The sequence below is a fragment of the Nerophis ophidion genome, linkage group LG08 (assembly GCF_033978795.1).
Source record: "Nerophis ophidion isolate RoL-2023_Sa linkage group LG08, RoL_Noph_v1.0, whole genome shotgun sequence".
Taxonomy (NCBI): domain Eukaryota; kingdom Metazoa; phylum Chordata; class Actinopteri; order Syngnathiformes; family Syngnathidae; genus Nerophis; species Nerophis ophidion.
This window is the reverse complement of record NC_084618.1, coordinates 14,103,329-14,123,508: the sequence shown is the minus strand read 5'-3', so window position 1 is coordinate 14,123,508 and position 20,180 is coordinate 14,103,329. Positions and strand designations below refer to the sequence as shown.

Here is a 20,180-nt window from a genome sequence, read left to right as displayed (position 1 = left end):
TGGGTTGGATTGAGGTGTGATCTGGGGTGGAGGTCTAAAAGTAACCGGATTATCTTATTCTGGGATGTTTGGAGTCTAGATTTGAGGGTTTTGGAGGTGCTGGGGTACCAGGAGGTGCAAGCGTAATCGAAGAAGGGTTGACTGAGAGTTCCCGCTAGAATCCTCAAGGTGCTTTTGTTGACCAGAGAGGAGATTCTGTAGAGGAATCTCGTTCTTTGGTTGACCTTTTTGATCACCTTGGTTGCCATTTTATCACAGGAAAGATTAGCCTCTAGAATGGAACCTAGGTAGGTGATCTCATCCTTCCTGGTGATAACAATGTCACCCACTTTTGTAGTGAAGTCACTGACCTTCTTAAGTTTGATATGGGACCCAAATAGGATGGATTCCGTTTTACCTAAGTGTATGGATAGCTTGTTGTCAGCGAGCCAGGTGCAAATATTGAGGAGTTCAGCACTGAGCATTTGTTCCACCTGTGACTTGTCCTTGCCGGATACCAGCAGGGCCGAGTCATCCGCATACAGGAACAATTCACAGTGGCATGCTGATGGCATGTCATTCACGTATATTAGGAACAGTAAAGGTCCTAGTATACTCCCCTGAGGGACTCCACAGCTTACTGAGAGGGGAGGGGACATGGTGCCGTTCACCTCTACCACCTGTTTCCTCTCCTCCAAGTAAGATTGCATCCAGCTGTTAGTCTCTTGGCCATGACTGCAAGGAAGATCTTTCCCTCGACATTCAACAGAGCAATATATATATATATATATATATATATATATATATATATATATATATATATATATATATATATATATATATGTATATGTTTTTTTTGTGCAGGTAAAAAGCGTCTGTGGGTGATCACGGCGCCCTCGCACCAGGACCACTACCTGCGCATGATGGAGAAGCAGCTGGAGGACATGGACCAGGTCCTTTAGGTCGTTTAGGTCTTTCAGGCGATGTGCTGATGTTGTGTTGTCCTCTAGAAGTCTCTGAACTGCCGCCTGGCAGAGCGAGACACGCTGCTGGTCACCATCGTGCAGAACGCCATGATGGAGGGCAGGATCCAGAAGAGCAGCGCCCAAGGAGACGCCACGGTGGAGACCCTGGACCCCGACACCGTCACCAGACTGCTGCACTACCTGCAGCTCACCCAGGTGAGCGCCCGCTTTGAAGTAGTCCGTGTGCAGCTTGTGCGGCAGTGGAGCTTTGCTGCCCACCGGGAATGATTGGGCCGTTGTCCAAGTCCGAGCTCGCAGTCTGGGGCTGCACACGAGTGCTGAGCTTCATTTGGCAAAAACATGGATTCTAACGTTGAAGGTTTTTTAACAGTCTTCATGGGGAAGCGCAAGATGTTTGCCCAAGGGCACTAAGGCAGTGTAGGACAACATTTGTGTTCACACTGGATGGTGACATTTTCAACACAATATTTGGACATTTTTCGAAATGAAGCGCACTCGTGCAGCCCCAAACAATGACGGTGTTACCCCCACACTTGCTACTCACTTCTATTGTGACTCATTTCTTATACAAGCTTTACACTGACTACTCTGAAAAATATTCACATTTCCATTCAAGTCTGCAATGGACTTATACTGTTTTTAAGTTGAAGTGGAGTGGTATACATTTTATTTGCTATAGCGCTTTTCTGAGCACTCAAAGACGCTTTACAGCAGGGGTGCCCATTACGTCGATCGCGAGCTACCAGTCGACCGCGGGGGGTGTGTCAGTCGATCTCCAGCCAGGCTTTTTAAAAAAAATAGACCTAAAAATTTGTGATCATCAATCTTCACCAAGACGTCACTTAAATGACATTCACGGTACCGGAGGGTCTTGTGAGATGACGCTGGCTGCTGCAAGATCATTATTATGAAAATATGACCGAGAGGAAGGCGAGAAACACTTTTTATTTCAACAGACTCTCGCGCCGTACCTTCCGTCAAAACTCTAAAGGCCGACTGCACATTTCCTATCTTCACAATAAAAACCCTGCTTCATGCTGCCTGCGCTAACTAAATACAGAGTCTCGGAAAACTGGCGTGCACAAGCGATCCCTCAGAAAGCTGGCGTTCACATCACTTGTGCACGCCAGCTTTCCGAGACTCTTATTTTGTTAGCGCAGGCAGCATGAAGCAGGGCTTTTATTGTGAAGATAGGAAATGTGCAGTCGGCCTTTAGAGTTTTGACGGAAGGGACGGCGCGAAAGTCTGTTGAAATAAAAAGTGTTTCTCGCCTTCCTCTCTGTCATTTTTTCATAATAATGAACTGGCAGCAGCCAGCGTCATCTCACAAGACCCTCGGGTGCCGTGAATGTCAATCAAGCAAGCTACGGAATTTGCCGCCAATGTTTTTCTTGTAAAGTGTATGGAAGCTGGATGAATTAGATGCCAAAAACCAACCACTTTCATGTGGTATTGTACAGAAAGGACAACTTTTTTTCTCCTCCATTTGAAAATGTGGGCGTTATCATCATTACTGTCTGATTCCAATCAATGCAAGTCATCAGAATCAGGTAATACACCAACTTATATTCTTGTCTTTGTGAAAGAAAGACATCTATATGTGTTACACATGCTTGTATTATCATTATACACATTTAACTTGTTTACAAAAATGTCTCTTTCATAAATAAATAAATATAAATGATATATATAAATGAGGTAGATCCCCTCGAGTTGGTCAATTGAAAAGTAGCTCGCCTGCAGAAAAAGTGTGAGCACCCCTGCTCTACAATGTTATACTTTTTTCTTGTGTATTCCAAAATAATTCTTCCACAATGACAACTTTTCTCAAAAAATATTACTAACTTTTTCTATTAAAAAAAAAAAACCAAAACTTTCAGAAAAGTCCGAATATTCCCCAAATTTTTGCATGAAAATCAATCAATCAATGTTTACTTATATAGCCCTAAATCACTAGTGTCTCAAAGGGCTGCACAAACCACTACGACATCCTCGGTAGGCCCACATAAGGGCAAGGAAAACTCACACCCAGTGGGACGTCGGTGACAATGATGACTATGAGAACCTTGGAGAGGAGGAAAGCAATGGATGTCGAGCGGGTCTAACATGATACTGTGAGAGTTCAATCCATAATGGATCCAACACAGTCGCAAGAGTCCAGTCCAAAGCGGATCCGACACAGCAGCGAGAGTCCCGTTCACGGCGGAGCCAGCAGGAAACCATCCCAAGCGGAGGCGGATCAGCAGCGCAGAGATGTCCCCAGCCGATACACAGGCAAGCAGTACATGGCCACCGGATCGGACCGGACCCCCTCCACAAGGGAGAGTGGGACATAGGAGAAAAAGAAAATAAATGGCAGATCAACTGGTCTAAAAAGGGAGTATATTTAAAGGCTAGAGTATACAAATGAGTTTTAAATGCTTCTACTGAGGTGGCATCTCGAACTTTTACCGGGAGGTTATTCCAGAGTACTGGAGCCCGAAATGAAAAAGCTCTATAGCCCGCAGACTTTTTTTGGGCTTTGGGAATCACTAATAAGCCGGAGTCTGTATTCTTCACAATACTGACACTTTTTTTTTTTCCTAAAATAAAAAAAGTACTTTAAGGCAGTGGTCCCCAACCTTTTTGTATCCGCGGACCGGTCAACGCTTAATAATTTGTCCCGCAGCCTGGGGGAGGGGGTCCTTTTTTTTTTTTTTTTTTCCTTTCTCATGAAAAAAGGGAAGTTTTTGTCATGAAAAAGGGAGGTTTTTGTGGTTGGTGCACTAATTGTAAGTGTATATTGTCTTTTTTATGTTGATTTAATACAAAAAAAATGTATTTATTTATTTATTTTTTTAATAAAAAATTCTTCTGCGGCCCGGTGGTTGGGGACCACTGCTTTAAATAACCAGAGCGCTGCTTCAGCTTTCACGGCGTCACCTTTACCGGCAGTTTTGAAGCCAAAACACGTCTCTGCTTGTAAGTGCTGTGTGTGTGTTTTGTCCATGAAAAATAAAAAAGTACCGGTATTTTGTGTAGTATACAATAGTACAATACTGCTGATATCAGGCCGATACCTACAAGGAGTATGGGACTGGGACCTGGTATCACCAATCGCTGCTTTCAGGACCAAGCCTTCAACATGTTGGTCCTGAAAAAAAACCTTCGAGTCAGCGAGCGCTTCCCCTACCCGGTGCGCGTGGAGGCCATCTTGGAAGTCATCGACCAGCTGCCCGCCAGGAAGCTGGAGAAGATCACCAGGAAGAGATCCAAGATAAGGTAAACTCCTGGAGGTGGTCCCGGGAGCGCCTGATGCCATCTTTTGTCCCGGCAGCTGCGGAGGCGGCCTGAGGAAGAAGGTTCGGGTGACGAGGAGGAGGATGAAGAAGAGGATCACGCCCAGGCCGAGTCAGGCCAGCTCAATGGTCGCCTCGCAGAGGAGGAAAGCCGCCCTGAGGAGCAAGATCCAGGACATCCTCAGCGGGAGGTCCAGGTTCGTCATCCGTAAGGCGCCCGGCACAGGCAAACAGGAAGTGGCGAGGGAGAGGGCGCACGTGTCGGCGGGAAAACGTGAAGAGAAGAACCAAAGGTGATTTGTTTCTACATTAGATTTTTAAACAATGGAGTTTGAAACACTGAATTTTTATACACATTTTAAAACAATGATTTTTGATACATTAAATAGTTTCATCCCTGAATTTTAAATAATGAATTTTTAAACACAACATTCTGAAACACTGAATTGTTATACACTGAATTTTAAAACACTGATTTTATTTTTTTACACGATGAATTTAAAATGCTGAATTTTCAAACACAACATTTTGAAACATTGAATTTTGTTACACAGGGAATTTTAAATACTGAATTTTAATACACTTAATTTTGAAACACTGAATGTGTATACATTAAATAGTCTCACACTGAATAATTAATCATTAATAATTTAAGTAATTAATTTTTAAACACAACATTTTTAAACACTGAATTTTCTCTACACAATTAATTTAAAATATTGAATTTTATACACACAATTTTAAAACACTGAATTGTTATACACTGAATTTTAAAACACTGGTTTTATTTTTTTACACGATGAATTTAAAATGCTGAATTTTTAAACACAACATTTTGAAACATTGAATTTTTTTACACAGGGAATTTTAAATACTGAATTTTAATACACTTAATTTTGAAACACTGAATATTTATACATTAAATAGTTTCACACTGAATAATTAATAATTTAAATAATTAATTTTTAAACACAACATTTTTAAAATATTGAATTTTATACACACAATTTTAAAACAGTGAATTGTTATACATTATATAGTTTCATCCTGAATAATAATTAGTTAATTAATTATTATTTTGTAATAATAATAATAATTATTATTACAATTATTATCATTTATAATAATTATAATTAATTTTTAAACACAACATTTTAAAACACTGAATTTTTATACCTTGAATTTCTAAACAATGAATTTTAAAATACTGGAAGCGTTTACACTAAGTTTTTTACACAATGAATTTAAAACACTGAATTTTAAAACCCTTTTTAATATTGAAACATTGCATTTTTATACATTGAACTTTAAAACATTAAATTCTTAATACATAACATTTTTAAACAATTAATTTGCATATACTACATTTTGAAAGACTGCCTTTTTAAACACTGAAATGTTATACAATTAATTTAAAGCACTGAATTTCAAAACCACTTTCAATTTTGAAACACTGATTTTTTTTATACACTGAACTTTAAAACACTGAATTCTTTATACATTTAACTTGAAAACACAGAATTTTTACACAAACATGGAATTTCTATACACTTCATTTTGAAACACTACATTTTATAACAATTATTTTTTACACGTTAAATTGTTTTAACCTGAATTTTTAAACACAAAGTTTTGAAACACTGAATTTTTACATGCTAACTTTTAAAATACTGAATTTTAAAACACACACATTCTGCTAACATATTTATTTATTTTTTTCAAAAATGTTTTTATTTTTTTTCCCATCCATCCATTTGGTACCGCTTTGACCCTTTTGGGGTGGCGGGGAGCGCTGGAGCCTATTTTATTATAAAAAAAATTAATTGAAACCCCCAAAAAGTCATCAGCATAAATTGAGTGTAAAACCCAAGTTTGGTAGTGAAGACACAAATGTCCTCCAGAGTAGACAAGTCAGACAAGAATGAAGAAATGTTGCTAAAAGTCACAAACGAGATAAAGAAGACGTGATGACATTTTGGGGATGATCCGGATCACCGCCTGATGACTTCCTTCCAACGCTCTTCTGCTTTCCCATGTGGTTGTTTTGAAGGCCTGACACGTCTTCAGCTGAAGGCTCTAACAAGTGGGTGGAGGAGGAGGTGAGAGAAGAAGAGAACAACAACAACAACAACAAGGAAGAGAGAAACAACAAGGAGGAAGAGAAGAAGAAGGGCAAAGGGAAGAAGGGAAAGAAAGGGAAGAAAAGAAAAGGAAAGAAGTCCAAACAGGAAGTGAGTGAGAAGGACAAAACTGCCTTGAAGGACTTTTTGGAGACTTTCAAGGGCAAACGAAGGTTAATGGTAAGAATGCACCTTAATTGTTTGTTTACTCTTCTTTGTTTACTCTTGTCAGCTGATTGTTTGTCTACTCTTGTCAGCTAATTGTTTGTTTACTCTTCTTTGTTTACTCTTTTTGTTTGCTGATTGTTTCTTTACTCTTTTCCGCTTACTGTTTGTTTACTCTTGTCAGCTGATTGTTTGTTTACTTCTGTCAGCTGATTGTTTGTTTACTCATTTTTGTTTACTCTTGCCAGCTGTTTGTTTACTCTTTTTTGTTTACTCTTGTCAGCTGATTTTTTGTTTGCTTTTGTCAGCTGATTGTTTGTTTACGCTTTTTTGTTTACTCTTGTCAGCTGATTGTTTTTTTACTTTTGTCAGCTGATTGTTTTTTTACTCTTGTTTATTTACTCTTGTCAGCTGAGTGTTTGTTTACTCTTGTTTGTTTACTCTTGTCAGCTAATTGTTTGTTTACTCTTCTTTGTCTACTCTTGTCAGCTGATTGTTTGCTTACTCTTCTTTGTTTACTCTTGTTTGTGTGCTGATTGTTTCTTTACTCTTTTCCGCTTACTGTTTGTTTATTCTTGTCAGCTGATTGTTTGTTTACTTCTGTCAGCTGATTCTTTGTTTACTCATTTTTGTTTACTCTTGCCAGCTGTTTGTTTACTCTTTTTTGTTTACTCTTTTCAGCTGATTTGTTGTTTACTTTTGTCAGCTGATTGTTTGTTTACGCTTTTTTGTTTACTTTTGTCAGCTGATTGTTTTTTTACTCTTGCTTATTTACTCTCGTCAGCTGAGTGTTTGTTTACTCTTGTCAGCTAATTGTTTGTTTACTCTTATTTGTCTACTCTTGTCAGCTGATTGTTTGTTTATTCTTGTTTGTTTGCTGATTGTTTCTTTACTCTTTTCAGCTTACTGTTTGTTTACTCTTGTTTGTTTACTCTTGTCAGCTGATTGTTTGTTTACTTCTGTCAGCTGATTGTTTGTTTACTCATTTTTGTTTACTCTTGTCAGCTGATTTTTTGTTTACTTTTGTCAGCTGATTGTTTGTTTACGCTTTTTTGTTTACTCTTGTCAGCTGATTGTTTTTTTACTTTTGTCAGCTGATTGTTTTTTTACTCTTGCTTATTTACTCTTGTCAGCTAATTGTTTGTTTACTCTTCTTTGTCTACTCTTGTCAGCTAATTGTTTGTTTACACTTCTTTGTCTACTCTTGTCAGCTAATTGTTTACTCTTCTTTGTCTACTCTTGTCAGCTGATTGTTTGTTTATTCTTGTTTGTTTGCTGATTGTTTCTTTACTCTTTTCAGCTTACTGTTTGTTTACTCTTGTTTGTTTACTCTTGTCAGCTGATTGTTTGTTTACTTCTGTCAGCTGATTGTTTGTTTACTCATTTTTGTTTACTCTTGTCAGCTGATTTTTTGTTTACTTTTGTCAGCTGATTGTTTGTTTACGCTTTTTTGTTTACTCTTGTCAGCTGATTGTTTTTTACTCTTGTCAGCTAATTGTTTGTTTACTCTTCTTCGTCTACTCTTGTCAGCTAATTGTTTGTTTACGCTTTTTTGTTTACTCTTGTCAGCTGATTGTTTTTACTCTTGTCAGCTAATTGTTTGTTTACTCTTCTTTGTCTACTCTTGTCAGCTAATTGTTTGTTTACTTTTCTTTGTCTACTCTTGTCAGCTGATTGTTTGTTTACTCTTCTTTGTCTGCTCTTGTCAGCTAATTGTTTGTTTACTCTTCTTTGTCTACTCTTGTCAGTTGATTGTTTGTTTACTCTTCTTTGTTTACTCTTGTTTGTTTGCTGATTGTTTCTTTACTCTTTTCAGCTTACTGTTTGTTTACTCTTGTTTGTTTACTCTTGTCAGCTGACTGTTTGTTTACTTCTGTCAGCTGATTGTTTGTTTACTCATTTTTGTTTACTCTTGCCAGCTGTGTGTTTACTCTTTTTTGTTTACTCTTGTCAGCTGATTTTTTGTTTACTTCTGTCAGCTGATTGTTTGTTTACGCTTTTTTGTTTACTCTTGTCAGCTGATTTTTTTTTTACTTTTGTCAGCTGATTGTTTTTTTACTCTTGCTTATTTACTCTTGTCAGCTGAGTGTTTGTTTACTCTTGCTTATTTACTCTTGTCAGCTGAGTGTTTGTTTACTCTTGTTTGTTTACTCTTGTCAGCTAATTGTTTGTTTACTCTTCTGTGTATACTCTTGTCAGCTAATTGTTTGTTTACTCTTCTTTGTCTACTCTTGTCAGCCGATTGTTTGTTTACTCCTCTTTGTTTACTCTTGTTTGTTTGTTGATTGTTTCTTTACTCATTTAAGCTTACTGTTTGTTTACTCTTGTTTGTTTGTTTACTCTTGTCAGCTGATTGTTTGTTTACTTCTGTCAGCTGATTGTTTGTTTACTCATTTTTGTTTACTCTTGCCAGCTGTTTGTTTACTCTTGTCAGCTGATTTTTTGTTTACTTTTGTCAGCTTATTGTTTGTTTATCTTCTTTGTCTACTCTTGTCAGCTAATTGTTTGTTTACTCTTCTTTGTTTACTCTTGTATGTTTGCTGCTTGTTTCTTTACTCTTTTCAGCTTACTGTTTGTTTACTCTTCTTTGTCTACTATTGTCAGCTAACTGTTTGTTTACTCTTCTTTGTCTACTCTTGTCAGCTGATTGTTTGTTTCCTCTTCTTTGTCTACTCTTGTCAGCTAATTGTTTGTTTACTCATCTTTGTCTACTCTTGTCAGCTAATTGTTTGTTTACTCTTATTTGTCTACTCATGTCAGCTGATTGTTTGTTTACTCTTATTTGTCTACTCTTGTCAGCTAATTGTTTGTTTACTCTTATTTGTCTACTCTTGTCAGCTAATTGTTTGTTTACTCTTGTCAGCTAATTGTTTTTTACTCTCCTTTGTCTACTCTTGTCAGCTAATTGTTTGTTTAGTCTTCTTTGTCTACTCTTGTCAGCTGATTGTTTGTTTACTCTTCTTTGTCTACTCTTGTCAGCTGATTGTTTGTTTACTCTTCTTTGTCTACTCTTGTCAGCTAATTGTTTGTTTACTCTTCTTTGTCTACTCTTGTCAGCTAATTGTTTGTTTATTCTTATTTGTCTACTCTTGTCAGCTAATTGTTTGTTTACTCTTATTTGTCTACTCTTGTCAGCTAATTGTTTGTTTACTCTTGTCAGCTAATAGTTTTTTACTCTCCTTTGTCTACTCTTGTCAGCTAATTGTTTGTTTAGTCTTCTTTGTCTACTCTTGTCAGCTGATTGTTTGTTTACTCTTCTTTGTCTACTCTTGTCAGCTGATTGTTTGTTTACTCTTCTTTGTCTACTCTTGTCAGCTAATTGTTTGTTTACTCTTCTTTGTCTACTCTTGTCAGCTAATTGTTTGTTTATTCTTATTTGTCTACTCTTGTCAGCTGATTGTTTGTTTACTCTTCTTTGTCTACTCTTGTCAGCTAATTGTTTGTTTACTCTTCTTTGTCTACTCTTGTCAGCTAATTGTTTGTTTACTCTTATTTGTCTACTCTTGTCAGCTGATTGTTTGTTTACTCTTCTTTGTCTACTCTTGTCAGCTAATTGTTTGTTTACTCTTCTTTGTCTACTCTTGTCAGCTGATTGTTTGTTTACTCTTCTTTGTCTACTCTTGTCAGCTGATTGTTTGTTTACTCTTCTTTGTCTACTCTTGTCAGCTAATTGTTTGTTTACTCTTCTTTGTCTACTCTTGTCAGCTAATTGTTTGTTTACTCTTCTTTGTCTACTCTTGTCAGCTGATTGTTTGTTTACTCTTCTTCGTCTACTCTTGTCAGCTAATTGTTTGTTTACTCTTCTTTGTCTACTCTTGTCAGCTAATTGTTTGTTTACTCTTATTTGTCTGCTCTTGTCAGCTGATTGTTTGTTTACTCTTCTTTGTTTACTCTTCTTTGTTAGCTGATTGTTTCTTTACTCTTTTCAGCTTACTGTTTGTTTACTCTTGTCAGCTGATTGTTTGTTTACTTCTGCCCGCTGATTGTTTGTTTACTCTTTTTTGTTTACTCTTGTCAGCTGATTGTTTGTTTACGCTTTTTTGTTTACTCTTGTCAGCTGATTGTTTTTTTTATTTTTGTCAGGTGATTGTTTTTTTTTACTCTTGTGTATTTACTCTTGTCAGCTAATTGTTTGCTTACTCTTCTTTGTCTACTCTTGTCAGCTAATTGTTTGTTTACTCTTCTTTGTCTACTCTTGTCAGCTAATTGTTTGTTTACTCTTATTTGTCTACTCTTGTCAGTTTCTTTACTCTTCTTTGTTTACTCTTGTTTGTTTGCTGATTGTTTCTTTACTCTTTTCAGCTTACTGTTTGTTTACTCTTGTTCGTTTACTCTTGTCAGCTGATTGTTTGTTTACTTCTGTCAGCTGATTGTTTGTTTACTCGTTTTTATTTACTCTTGTCAGCTGTTTGTTTACTCTTTTTTGTTTACTCTTGTCAGCGGATTTTTTGTTTACTTTTGTCAGCTGATTGTTTGTTTACGCTTTTTTGTTTACTCTTGTCAGCTGATTGTTTTTTTTACTTTTGTCAGCTGATTGTTTTTTTACTCTTGCTTATTTACTCTTGTCAGCTGAGTGTTTGTTTACTCTTGTTTGTTTACTCTTGTCAGCTGAGTGTTTGTTTACTCTTGTTTGTTTACTCTTGTCAGCTAATTGTTTGTTTACTCTTCTTTGTCTACTCTTGTCAGCTAATTGTTTGTTTACTCTTGTCAGCTAATTGTTTGTTTACTCTTCTTTGTCTACTCTTGTCAGCTAATTGTTTGTTTACTCTTATTTGTCTACTCTTGTCAGCTGATTGTTTGTTTACTCTTATTTGTCTACTCTTGTCAGCTGATTGTTTGTTTACTCTTCTTTATTTGCTGATTGTTTCTTTACTCTTTTCAGCTTACTGCTGGTTTACTCTTGTTCGTTTACTCTTGTCAGCTGATTGTTTGTTTACTTCTGTCAGCTGGTTGTCTGTTTACTCATTTTTGTTTACTCTTGCCAGCTGTTTGTTTACTCTTTTTTGTTTACTCTTGTCAGCTGATTTGTTGTTTACTTTTGTCAGCTGATTGTTTGTTTACGCTTTTTTGTTTACTCTTGTCAGCTGATTGTTTTTTTCACTCTTGTTTATTTACTCTTGTCAGCTGAGTGTTTGTTTACTCCTCTTTGTTTACCCTTGTAAGATGATTGTCTGTTTACTTTTGTTTTTTTACTCGTGTCAGCGGTTTGTTTGTTTACTATTGTCAGCTGATTGCTTGTTTACTCTTTTGTGTTTACTCTTGTCAGCTGACTGTTTGTTTACTCTTGTTTGTTTACTCTTGTCGGCTGACTGTTTGTTTACTCCTGTCATCTAAATGTTTGTTTACCCTTTTCATCTGACTGTTTGTTTACTTTTGTTTCTTTACTCTTGTCAGCTGACTGTTTGTTTACTCTTGTCAGCTGACTGTTTGTTTACTCCTGTCATCTGACTGTTTGTTTACTGTTGTCTTCTGACTGTTTGTTTACTCTGTCAGCTGATATCGACGCCCACCACAGACACCAGCTTGTACGTGCAGCAGCGTGCTGAGAACCAGCAGCATCACTGCCAGCTGGCGCTCAGGCAGGTTACCGTGGCGACCATGGTGGGCGACGGCGTGCTGACGCTGCAGCAGCACCAACTTGGTAGGACTACCTGTCATTTTTATCTCTCCTATTCCTGCTCTAAAGTCTTCATTTATCTCTCGTGTTCCTGCACTAAAGTCTTCAGTCGCCAGGATTTGACTGTCTAAAAAAGATTTTAAGTATTTTATATTTTTACATTTTTGATGAAATGATGTGAAATTAGTTATTTTGCACCAAAAAAATCGGCTTGTACAATTTTCATTTCCCATGATTTAGTGCAGGGGTGCCCACACTTTTTCTGCAGGCGAGCTACTTTTCAATTGACCAACTCGAGGGGACCTACTTCATTTATATATATCATTTATATTTATTTATTTATGAAAAAGACATTTTTGTAAACAAGTTAAATGTGTTTAATGATAATACAAGCATGTGTAACACATATAGATGTCTTTCTTTCACAAAGACAAGAATATAAGTTGGTGTATTACCTGATTCTGATGACTTGCATTGATTGGAATCAGACAGTAATGATGATAACGCCCACATTTTCAAATGGAGGAGAAAAAAAGTTGTCCTTTTTGTACAATACCACATGAAAGTGGTTGTTTTTTGGCATCTAATTCATCCAGCTTCCATACACTTTACAAGAAAAACATTGGCGGCAAATTCCGTAGCTTGCTTGATTGACATTCACGGCACCCGAGGGTCTTGTGAGATGACGCTGGCTGCTGCCAGTTCATTATTATGAAAAAATGACAGAGAGGAAAGCGAGAAACACTTTTTATTTCAACAGACTTTCGCGCCGTCCCTTCCGTCAAAACTCTAAAGGCCGACTGCACATTTCCTATCTTCACAATAAAAGCCCTGCTTCATGCTGCCTGCGCTAACAAAATAAGAGTCTCGGAAAGCTGGCGTGCACAAGTGATGTGCACGCCAGCTGTCTGAGGGATCGCTTGTGCACGCCAGTTTTCCGAGACTCTGTATTTAGTTAGCGCAGGCAGCATGAAGCAGGGCTTTTATTGTGAAGATAGGAAATGTGCAGTCGGCCTTTAGAGTTTTGACGGAAGGTACGGCGCGAGAGTCTGTTGAAATAAAAAGTGTTTCTCGCCTTCCTCTCAATCATATTTTCATAATGATGATCTTGCAGCAGCCAGCGTCATCTCACAAGACCCTCCGGTACCGTGAATGTCATTTAAGTGACGTCTTGGTGAAGATTGATGATCACTAATTTTTAGGTCTATTTTTTTTAAAAGCCTGGCTGGAGATCGACTGACACACCCCCCGCGGTCGACTGGTAGCTCGCGATTGACGTAATGGGCACCTCTGATTAAGTGTTAGCATGCGTCAAATTTTCTTCAACAATTGAATGAAAGAAGTCTAAAAATGGTTTCACGTGAATAAAAAGTGTCATGTACATGGATGTTGACCCTTTAAGTGGTTGCTAAAGTTTGATGTGTGGGTTTTTTTGGCAGAATGTTTGCGGAACAAATAGCTGTTCAAATGTCCTCTGAAAGGGTAAAGAAGTCCCACATAGTCGACCTTATTTTCCAGACTATAGAGCGCACCGGTGTATAAGCCACACCCACTATATTTTGGAAAGAAAAATTGTTTTCTATATATAAGCCACACCAGACTATATATATATATATATATATATATATATATATATATATATATAGTGAAATGACTTTATTACAGAAAAATATTTAAAAAATGTTTATTTACATACTTTCATTGTTTCCAAAAAGTGTCTGTAACAGGGCAGTAAAACGGCAGATCAAACAAAACAGAAGTCATGGTCATGAACCCACTGGCTATGCTTACGTGTCCCTAATGAAAAGTCCAGTGATTGTCTTTGTGCCTCGAAGACTCCGAGCCGCCGTTCAGCGAGGTGGCGAGCGAGCGCTGGTCGGATCCGCGTCTGATCTCGCTCCTGAGGGCGGAGCTTGGCTTGTCTTCGTCCGACCTGTTCTCCATGACCATCACCGACTACGACATCAAGCCCAACGTGAGACCTGGCCGTCCTTCTGGCGTTTTCTCTGCGCTTGCTTGACCTGCGCCTGCTTCTTCCCGCCCTTAGAGAGTGTTTGAAGCCCCGCCTTCCAGCCTCGCCATGTTCCAACACATCGACCACTTCCCGTCCAGGCGCCCTGAAGAAGAACGAGAGCGCAAAGATCCTCCGTCATGCGGGAAGGACGAGCAGCGAGCTGAGGAAGAGAACATCCTGCTCAGGTATCATCTTCAAACGTTGATTTAACATTGAAATGTGCTCATTTTCCAACCAATATTCTACAACACAGATACAACGTTGAAACAACATACTTTTTGACAACGTTTAATCAATGTCGGGTTGTGACGTTGATTTAACATTAAAATGTGGTCATTTTCCAACCAATATTCTACAACACAAGTACAACGTTGAAACAACATGCTTTTTGATGATTTTAATCAATGTTAGGGTCTGACGTTGAGTTAACATTGAAATTTGGTCATTTTCCTAACTAATATTCTACAACACAAATACATCGTTGAAACAACATACTTTTTGACAATGTTTAATCAATGTTGGGTTGTAACGTTGATTTGACATTGAAATGTGGTCATTTTTCAACCATTATTCTACAACACAAATACAACGTTGAAACAACATGCTTTTTGATGATTTTAATCAATATTAGGTTCTGACGTTGATTTAACATTGAAATTCGGTCATTTTCCTAACTAATATTCTACAACACAAATCCAACGTTGAAACAACATACTTTTTGACAACATTTAATCAATGTTGGGTTGTAACGTTGATTTGACATTGAAATGTGGTCATTTTTCAACCATTATTCTACAACACAAATACAACGGTGAAACAACATGCTTTTTGATGATTTTAATCAATATTAGGTTCTGACGTTGATTTAACATTGAAATGTGCTCATTTTCCAACCAATATTCTACAAGACAAATACAACGTTGAAACAACATACTTTTTGACAACATTTAATCAATGTCGGGTTGTGACGTTGATTTAACATTAAAATGTGGTAATTTTCCAACCAATATTCTACAACACAAATACAACGTTGAAACAACATACTTTTTGATTATTTTAATCAATATTAGGTTCTGACGTTAATTTAACATTGAAATTTGGTCATTTTCCTAAAAAATATTCTACAACACAAATACATCGTTGAAACAACATACTTTTTGACAACGTTTAATCAATGTCGGGTTGTGACGTTGATTTAACATTAAAATGTGGTCATTTTCCAACCAATATTCTACAACACAAATACAACGTTGAAACAACATACTTTTTGATGATTTTAATCAATATTAGGTTCTGACGTTGATTTAACATTGAAATTTGGTCATTTTCCTAACTAATATTCTACAACACAAATACAACGTTGAAACAACATACTTTTTGACAACGTTTAATCAATGTCGGGTTGTAACGTTGATTTGACAATGAAATGTGGTCATTTTTCAACCATTATTCTACAACACAAATACAACGTTGAAACAACATGGTTTTTGATGATTTTAATCAATATTAGGTTCTGACGTTGATTTAACATTGAAATGTGCTCATTTTCCAACTAATATTCTACAACACAAATACAACGTTGAAACAACATACTTTTTGACAACGTTTAATCAATGTCGGGTTGTGACGTTGATTTAACATTAAAATGTGGTAATTTTCAAACCAATATTCTACAACACAAATACAACATTGAAACAACATACTTTTTGATGATTTTAATCAATATTAGGTTCTGACGTTAATTTAACATCGAAATTTGGTCATTTTCCTAAAAAATATTCTACAACACAAATACAAAGTTGAAACAACATACTTTTTGACAACGTTTAATCAATGTCGGGTTGTGACGTTGATTTAACATTAAAATGTGGTCATTTTCCAACCAATATTCTACAACACAAATACAACGTTGAAACAACATACTTTTTGATGATTTTAATCAATATTAGGTTCTGACGTTGATTTAACATTGAAATGTGGTCATTTTCCAACCAATATTCTACAACACAAATACAACGTTGAAACAACATACTTTTTGACAACGTTTAATCTATGTTGGGTTGTAACGTTGATTTAACATTAAAATGTGGTCATTTTCCAACCAATATTCTAGAACACGAATACAACGTTGAAACAACATACTTTTTGATGATTTTAATCAATATTAGGTTCTGACGTTGATTTAACATTGAAATGTGGTCATTTTCCAACCAATATTCTACAACACAAATACAACGTTGAAACAACATACTTTTTGACAACGTTTAATCTATGTTGGGTTGTAACGTTGATTTGACATTGAAATGTGGTCATTTTTCTACCATTATTCTACAACACAAATACAACGTTGAAACAACATACTTTTTGATTATTTTAATCAATAGTAGATTCTGACGTTGATTTAACATTGAAATTTGGTCATTTTCCTAACTAATATTCTACAACACAAATACAACGTTGAAACAACATACTTTTTGACAATGTTTAATCAATATTGGGTTGTAACGTTGATTTGACATTGAAATGCGGTCATTTTTCAACCATTATTCTACAACACAAATACAACGTTGAAACAATATGCTTTTTGATGATTTTAATCAATATTAGGTTCTGACGTTGATTTAACATTGAAATTTGGTCATTTTCCTAACTAATATTCTACAACACAAATACAACGTTGAAACAACATACTTTTTGACAACGTTTAATCAATGTCGGGTTGTAACGTTGATTTGACATTGAAATGTGGTCATTTTTCAACCATTATTCTACAACACAAATACAATGTTGAAACAACATGCTTTTTGATGATTTTAATCAATATTAGGTTCTGACATTGATTTAACATTGAAATTTGGTCATTTTCCTAACTAATATTCTACAACACAAATACAACGTTGAAACAACATACTTTTTGACAACGTTTAATCAATGTCGGGTTGTAACGTTGATTTGACATTGAAATGTGGTCATTTTTCAACCATTATTCTACAACACAAATACAACGTTGAAACAACATACTTTTTGATGATTTTAATCAATATTAGGTTCTGACGTTGATTTAACATTGAAATTTGGTCATTTTCCTAACTAATATTCTACAACACAAATACAACGTTGAAACAACATACTTTTTGACAACGTTTAATCAATGTCGGGTTGTAACGTTGATTTGACATTGAAATGTGGTCATTTTTCAACCATTATTCTACAACACAAATACAACGTTGAAACAACATACGTTTTGATGATTTTAATCAATATTAGGTTCTGACGTTGATTTAACATTGAAATTTGGTCATTTTCCAACCAATATTCTACAACACAAATACAATGTTGAAACAACATACTTTTTGACAACGTTTAATCAATGTCGGGTTGTGACGTTGATTTAACATTAAAATGTGGTCATTTTCCAACCAATATTCTACAACACAAATACAACGTTGAAACAACATACTTTTTGATGATTTTTATCAATATTAGGTTCTGACGTTGATTTAACATTGAAATTTGGTCATTTTCCTAACTAATATTCTACAACACAAATACAACGTTGAAACAACATACTTTTTGACAACGTTTAATCAATGACGGGTTGTAACGTTGATTTGACATTGAAATGTGGTCATTTTTCAACCATTATTCTACAACACAAATACAACGTTGAAACAACATGGTTTTTGATGATTTTAATCAATATTAGGTTCTGACGTTGATTTAACATTGAAATTTGGTCATTTTCCTAACTAATATTCTACAACACAAATACAACGTTGAAACAACATACTTTTTGACAACGTTTAATCAATGTCGGGTTGTAACGTTGATTTGACATTGAAATGTGGTCATTTTTCAACCATTATTCTACAACACAAATACAACGTTGAAACAACATACTTTTTGATGATTTTAATCAATATTAGGTTCTGACGTTGATTTAACATTGAAATTTGGTCATTTTCCTAACTAATATTCTACAACACAAATACAACGTTGAAACAACATACTTTTTGACAACGTTTAATCAATGTCGGGTTGTAACGTTGATTTGACATTGAAATGTGGTCATTTTTCAACCATTATTCTACAACACAAATACAACGTTGAAACAACATACTTTTTGATGATTTTAATCAATATTAGGTTCTGACGTTGATTTAACATTGAAATTTGGTCATTTTCCAACCAATATTCTACAACACAAATACAATGTTGAAACAACATACTTTTTGACAACGTTTAATCAATGTCGGGTTGTGACGTTGATTTAACATTAAAATGTGGTCATTTTCCAACCAATATTCTACAACACAAATACAACGTTGAAACAACATACTTTTTGACAACGTTTAATCAATGTTGGGTCGTAACGTTGATTTGACATTGAAATGTGGTCATTTTTTAACCATTATTCTACAACATAAATACAACGTTGAAACAACATACTTTTTGATGATTTTAATCAATATTAGGTTCTGACGTTGATTTAACATTGAAATTTGGTCATTTTCCAACCAATATTCTACAACACAAATACAGCGTTGAAACAACATACTTTTTGACAACGTTTAATCAATGTCGGGTTGTGACGTTGATTTAACATTAAAATGTGGTAATTTTCCAACCAATATTCTACAACACAAATACAACGTTGAAACAACATGCTTTTTGATGATTTTAATCAATATTAGGTTCTGACGTTGATTTAACATTGAAATTTGGTCATTTTCCTAACTAATATTCTACAACACAAATACAACGTTGAAACAACATACTTTTTGACAACGTTTAATCAATGTCGGGTTGTAAAGTTGATTTGACATTGAAATGTGGTCATTTTTCAACCATTATTCTACAACACAAATACAACGTTGAAACAACATGCTTTTTGATGATTTTAATCAATATTAGGGTCTGACGTTGATTTAACATCGAATTTTGGTCATTTCCCAACCAATATTCTTCTATATAAATACAACACTGAAACAACAAACTTCTTGACAACGTTTAATCAATGTTGGGTTCTGACGTAGATTTGACATTGAAATTTGGTCATTTCCCAACCAACAACGTTGATCCAACGTTAGACATCCACGTTGTCTCAGCTCACAAGCACAACTACCGTATTTCCTTGAATTGCCGCCGGGGCGCTAATTGATTTAAAACCTCTTCTCACTCCGGCGTTCACCAAAGGTATGCGGTAAATTTAGGCCTGCGCTTATAAATTTGAGTGTGATGTAAGGATACCATCATGAAAAGCACATTTATACAAAAAACTTTATTATTGTCTTACCTTTACTTATAAATGAAGTCCATGCGCAGCTCCTTCTGATCGTGCGCAACCCGAGTGTCCCTGGTTCAAATCCCACCTAGTACCAACTTCGTCACGTCCGTTGTGTCCTTGAGCAAGACACTTCACCCTTGCTCCTGATGGGTGCTGGTTGGCGCCTTGCATGGCAGCTCCCTCCCATGTGTGTGAATGTGTGTGTGAATGGGTAAATGTGGAAGTAGTGTCAAAGCGCTTTGAGTACCTTGAAGGTAGAAAAGCGCTATACAAGTACAACCCATTTATCATTTATCAATAACTTGTTTATAGAAATCTTCCTTATCTTTCTTCAGTTTTAAAAGTCTCTCCGTCTCGATGGAGATCTTCCTTTATTACCTCCTGCTTTGATTGAAAGTCCAGTTTAGAAAACTCTTTTATTTTAGATATGTAATCCTCCATGTTAAAAGTGCAAGCGAGAGGAAAAAATAAACTCTTGCTGCTTGTTGTCACTTCTTCTGCAGCCGAGTAGTCGCAAGAAGGATCACCAGCGCCCTCTACCACCAGGAGGCGGGAGTCATTTAATGACTCATATTTGACACACGCAGCTACGGTATATTAATAAAACATAGCTGCTTACTGTTCTTTTTAGCATATTCAATAGCTTGGACCTTAAATCCTACTGAATAGCTCTTAATCTTCTTGCCTTTATGCGATTTACAATGATTGAAATCAGCCTCCACCATTTTGAAAAT

General features: G+C 36.0%; 1 protein-coding gene across 3 annotated transcripts in view; it reads left to right on the top strand.

Moving 5' to 3' along the window:
- The window catches only part of ccdc80l2 (coiled-coil domain containing 80 like 2), a 30,773-nt gene that overhangs the window by 7,241 nt on the left and 3,352 nt on the right, over positions 1-20,180 (top strand). For 2 of the 3 annotated variants that reach the window (XM_061907750.1, XM_061907752.1), the window contains exons 2-9: positions 844-932; positions 990-1,160; positions 4,075-4,226; positions 4,282-4,536; positions 6,294-6,543; positions 12,022-12,169; positions 13,981-14,120; positions 14,193-14,344. In XM_061907750.1, coding sequence (XP_061763734.1) covers positions 844-932; positions 990-1,160; positions 4,075-4,226; positions 4,282-4,536; positions 6,294-6,543; positions 12,022-12,169; positions 13,981-14,120; positions 14,193-14,344 — 1,357 coding nt within the window. The remainder of the gene's footprint in view (positions 1-843; positions 933-989; positions 1,161-4,074; positions 4,227-4,281; positions 4,537-6,293; positions 6,544-12,021; positions 12,170-13,980; positions 14,121-14,192; positions 14,345-20,180) is intronic. The other variant, XM_061907751.1, reaches the window with a different exon arrangement.